The sequence below is a fragment of the Sinocyclocheilus grahami genome, unplaced genomic scaffold (assembly GCF_001515645.1).
Source record: "Sinocyclocheilus grahami isolate Dianchi unplaced genomic scaffold, SAMN03320097.WGS_v1.1 scaffold3165.1, whole genome shotgun sequence".
NCBI lineage: Eukaryota > Metazoa > Chordata > Actinopteri > Cypriniformes > Cyprinidae > Sinocyclocheilus > Sinocyclocheilus grahami.
The window spans coordinates 6,414-10,630 of NW_015508328.1; the positions used below are offsets into that span (position 1 = coordinate 6,414).

The 4,217-nt window shown below is 42.2% G+C and overlaps 1 protein-coding gene across 1 annotated transcript in view; it reads right to left on the reverse strand.

Annotated features, from left to right (window-relative positions):
• Positions 1-1,522: 1,522 nt before the first annotated feature.
• The window catches only part of LOC107576065 (protein FAM234B-like), a gene marked incomplete at its 5' end in the record, with an annotated part of 13,673 nt that continues 10,978 nt past the window's right edge, over positions 1,523-4,217 (reverse strand). The window contains 4 exons of the mRNA XM_016262334.1: positions 1,523-1,584; positions 1,751-1,956; positions 3,532-3,634; positions 3,721-3,882. Of these exons, the coding sequence (XP_016117820.1) occupies positions 1,582-1,584; positions 1,751-1,956; positions 3,532-3,634; positions 3,721-3,882 (474 nt within the window). The remainder of the gene's footprint in view (positions 1,585-1,750; positions 1,957-3,531; positions 3,635-3,720; positions 3,883-4,217) is intronic.

Consider the following 4,217-nt stretch of genomic DNA (forward strand, 5'->3'; position numbering starts at 1 on the left):
ACTAAAATTAAATTATTATAATCTGAATTCGAAAGCACAGCCACCACAATATGAGACTTTAGCACCTCTTTACTTCGAGACTCTGAGCATGAATGCAGATTTAAAATCATAACAAGAAATAGTTTAATAGCTACGATACAGTTTTTGAAATCAAATCTTCGTCAGGGTTTCCCAAAATTACATGTTTTATTTGTTTACCTGCATGTCATGTGACCATAACCAATGTTAGAGAGCCGATGAACATGCAAATGTGATACTGCATTACTAAAGTAATTATTTTAAGATCTCAGGGTACTTTATTAGATGAAAGAGGATAAAAACATTAGATGAGAGAGGACCGAAACATTTGTGCATTTATGCATTTTAATGTGTTTGAAAGAAAAGCCTTGCAGAGACACAGAAATACATAGTTAAATAACCTACAGAGTGATGATTCAAATAAAAGCTAATGAGTTCATCTGTAGTTGATGCGATATGTAAACACTTCTCAAACCTGAACTGATTTTGTAAATCCAGTGAATCACCACAAAACCGAAGACTTTCTGAGTGAATGCAAGCGGCAGGCTATTTCAGAAAGAACCTTTAAAAGATGAAAAAGAGGAGAATCAATAGATCATGAATAATTTATTGCCATTGTGTGAATAATGTGCAATCATGTAATCCATAAACGGGTAACTGTAGTCTGATTATAAAGCAATAAGCCCCGTGACGCCGTTAATAAAAACCCCCTTAGCTGTTATAAATTCACTGTAAACCACGGCTTCACTGGGATTATTCCTTTTATAACACGGTTATTCCATATACGTAGTAAGGTTTCACAAAATAAAACGGAGCAAATAAAGTGTAATGATATTAATAAAAACAGTATTCTTCCACCAAACAATGTAGCTCCTCAGAATCAGTTGTGGTTGCTACATCGTGCACCATTTGTGTGGTTTACACACAAACGTAAAGAAAGGTGTGTTACTTTGTAGAGTAATTTACACCAGAACCAAGCACCGGAACTATCGGTTTATAAGAAGTACTTTAATCTAATTATAAGCAATCTGTTTTTGGATGGCAAGATTGCACTTGTGTTTTATGGATGGGCTATTATTCACACAGTGGCAGTAGATGTACTGATTCTCGCTAATCCTTCTCTCGGAGTTCCCTCTCTATACTTGGACTGTGTAAATGAATATGCATGCTGCGTGTGAACACTGGGGCGTCTCCTCATCCGAGTGTGTTTACAGCATCACTCACACACTCACACATACACATACACATAAATACTGTACAGAGAGTCAGGGGTGTATCTACAACCCCAGCGTGCAGACACACAAGCACAGGTTAATGATGAAGAGCAGCGGTGTGTGTGTGTGTGTGTGTGACGAGGGTCGTGTCGTCTGCAGCGCTCGAGCCAGGATTGAAGTCACTGCGGAGAAACACACAGGTGCACTCTCATTACAGTTAGATCTAGATTAGTGTGTGTTACATAGAGGATCGTGTGTTGTGTTTGGCAGAGATGGAATGGAGAAGCGAGTCAAAGGTGTGTGTGTGACGAGGGTCGTGTCGTCTGCAGCGCTCGAGCCAGGATTGAAGTCACTGCGGAGAAACACACAGGTGCACTCTCATTACAGTTAGATCTAGATTAGTGTGTGCTACATAGAGGATTGTGTGTTGTGTTTGGCAGAGATGGAATGGAGAAGCGAGTCAAAGGCTGAGAACGAGTGTATGGTTTGGTGTGTGCTGGTTCTGTTTGCTGCTGCACCTGTCTGAAGGCCAGGCGTCTGAAGAACTTGCGCAGCTGGAAAGCGCTGGGTTTGTCGGCGGCGTCTGTGATCCGCAGGATCCTGGCGTCTGCGAGGGCCGCTCTCAGACTGAGCGTCTGCAGCATCTGAGCGCCGAGAGTGCGAGCCGAGGGCCGAGACGACACGCTGATGTAGCACGCGTCCTTCTGCTGCGCTTGGTAGCTCACTAGACACACACACACACAGACACAGACACAGACACAGACACAGACACAAAGACACACAGACACACACACACACACACACACACACACACACACACACACAGACAGACAGACAGACACACACACACAGAGACACAGACACACACACACACGCACGCTTCGTCAAGAGCCTTTCCATCTGTTTCCATCGTCCATATATCACACCCTTTCACTTCAGTCAATAAATACATACACACAAACATGCATGCCACAAGCTGTGGAATTTACATTTATTTTACATAGTAGAATTCATAAAATAAAATAAACTCTTTACTAAAATAATTAGAAATCATCTGAAATGTAATCAATTTGGGGAAAAAACATATTCGGACATTTCTAAATTTAAAAATAAATCTGTAAAATTATATTTTAGATGGGAACTTCTTGATTCTGTAGTCAGTCCTTATTATAGTTTAAAGGTCCCCTGAAGTGCCTTGAAACACGCTGCATTATTCTATGCATGACGTAATTTCAACTGAAACAGGAAGAGAGGGCAGGACATATCGAGCTGCCCCGCCCCCTTTTTAAAATAGCCAATAGCGTTTTGTTTATATCTGCACAGGCCAGAGCCGTTGAGCTCGGTAAAGCGCATTTGACAGCCACAGTCTAATAGATTACCCCTAGATTCAATATGAAACTCTTAGTAAAACAAAATAGTGGTCATAATCATGCTGAGGCTGTGTAGTTGTAAAAGTGTTTAATATATGCCGACTCGTGCATATGATCCGCTCCGAGCGATCGCGGAGCCAAAGTCCGGATCAGATTGTGCGCGCTGCTGCGGTTCACGTGAAACAACGAGAAACCAGACCTTATTTGCACCAATTGAAAACATGTTTACACAGTCTGAATCATTCCCTATCGCCTACATTGTGCACTACGTGCCATTCACACATTTATTTTGCAAAATTTTATGTAAAATAATAAAAAATATAAATGAATTAGTTTGCAAAAAATTCAAAATAAAATAAAATTTCAATGCCTGAATTTAAAAATAAATAAATTTTAGATTTTACGTACTTTTACTTCTTGCTTCTGTAGCCAGTCATATTACAGTTTAAATAAATTGTTGAACATTAATTAGAAATAAATCATTAAAAACCAATCGGTTTGAAAAATACTTTGACTTCAATAGAAAATAAATCTGTAAAAATTAACAGATTTATGATTATGAAAAAAAAAATGTATTGTTGAAAAATACATTTTGTATTGTATTTGTATTACAAAATGTATTGTTGAAAAAGATAAAGAAAAATAAAGTAGACACTGTAACCAACAGTGCAATCATTAATCTAGTGAATAAGTCTATGAGTCTATAAGTCTATACTTTGAAAGTGAATCATGGTTCATGAAAACAGATGTTTATTAAATATTAAAAGATGTGTTTAAATGATTTGTTGTCTATTATTAGACAGGACTGGAGCTCCAGTGCATCTGTGTCAAAATAAAAGTCCCCTTTACAAACGCAAACACTCATCCCTGGTCACGTGACCTGGAGGCAGGCTCTGACTGGCCAGTGTGAGTGTGTGGGTGTAGCTCACCGGCGGCACTGAGGATCGTGTCTGTGGTGCTGCTGAGCTCCAGGAGGATTGTGGGATAGTTCGGGTGGAGCAGGAAGAGCTTGCGGAGGACCGGCTCTGCCACCTGCGGGACACAAACACAGCCGATGAGACGCCGCTCTGAACGCATGGACCGCAGCACCGGTCATGTGATCTGCAGAGGAGCGTTGCCTTGGAGACGTTCTGCGGCTGCGCCAGCGGATCTCCCGCCCAGAAGAGGAACACCGATTGGCCGGTAACTGTCAGGACCGACGAATCCTCCACCGCCAGACGAGGACACACAAATTCTGCCTCCCACAGGCTCCGCCCCCGCGCGCCGTCCACGATCTGCACCTGCAGGTCACACGGACACTGAGTGCCACGCCCATCCAGCTGCATAATGAGATGCCACGCCTGCCCAACCACATAATGAGATGATCATGAGATGCCACACCCACCCAGCCGCATAATGAGATGATCATGAGATGCCACGCCCACCCAACCGCATAATGAGATGATCATGAGATGCCACGCCCACCCAACCGCATAATGAGATGATCATGAGATGCCACGCCCACCCAACCGCATAATGAGATGATCATGAGATGCCACGCCCACCCAACCGCATAATGAGATGATCATGAGATGCCACGCCCACCCAACCGCATAATGAGATGATCATGAGATGC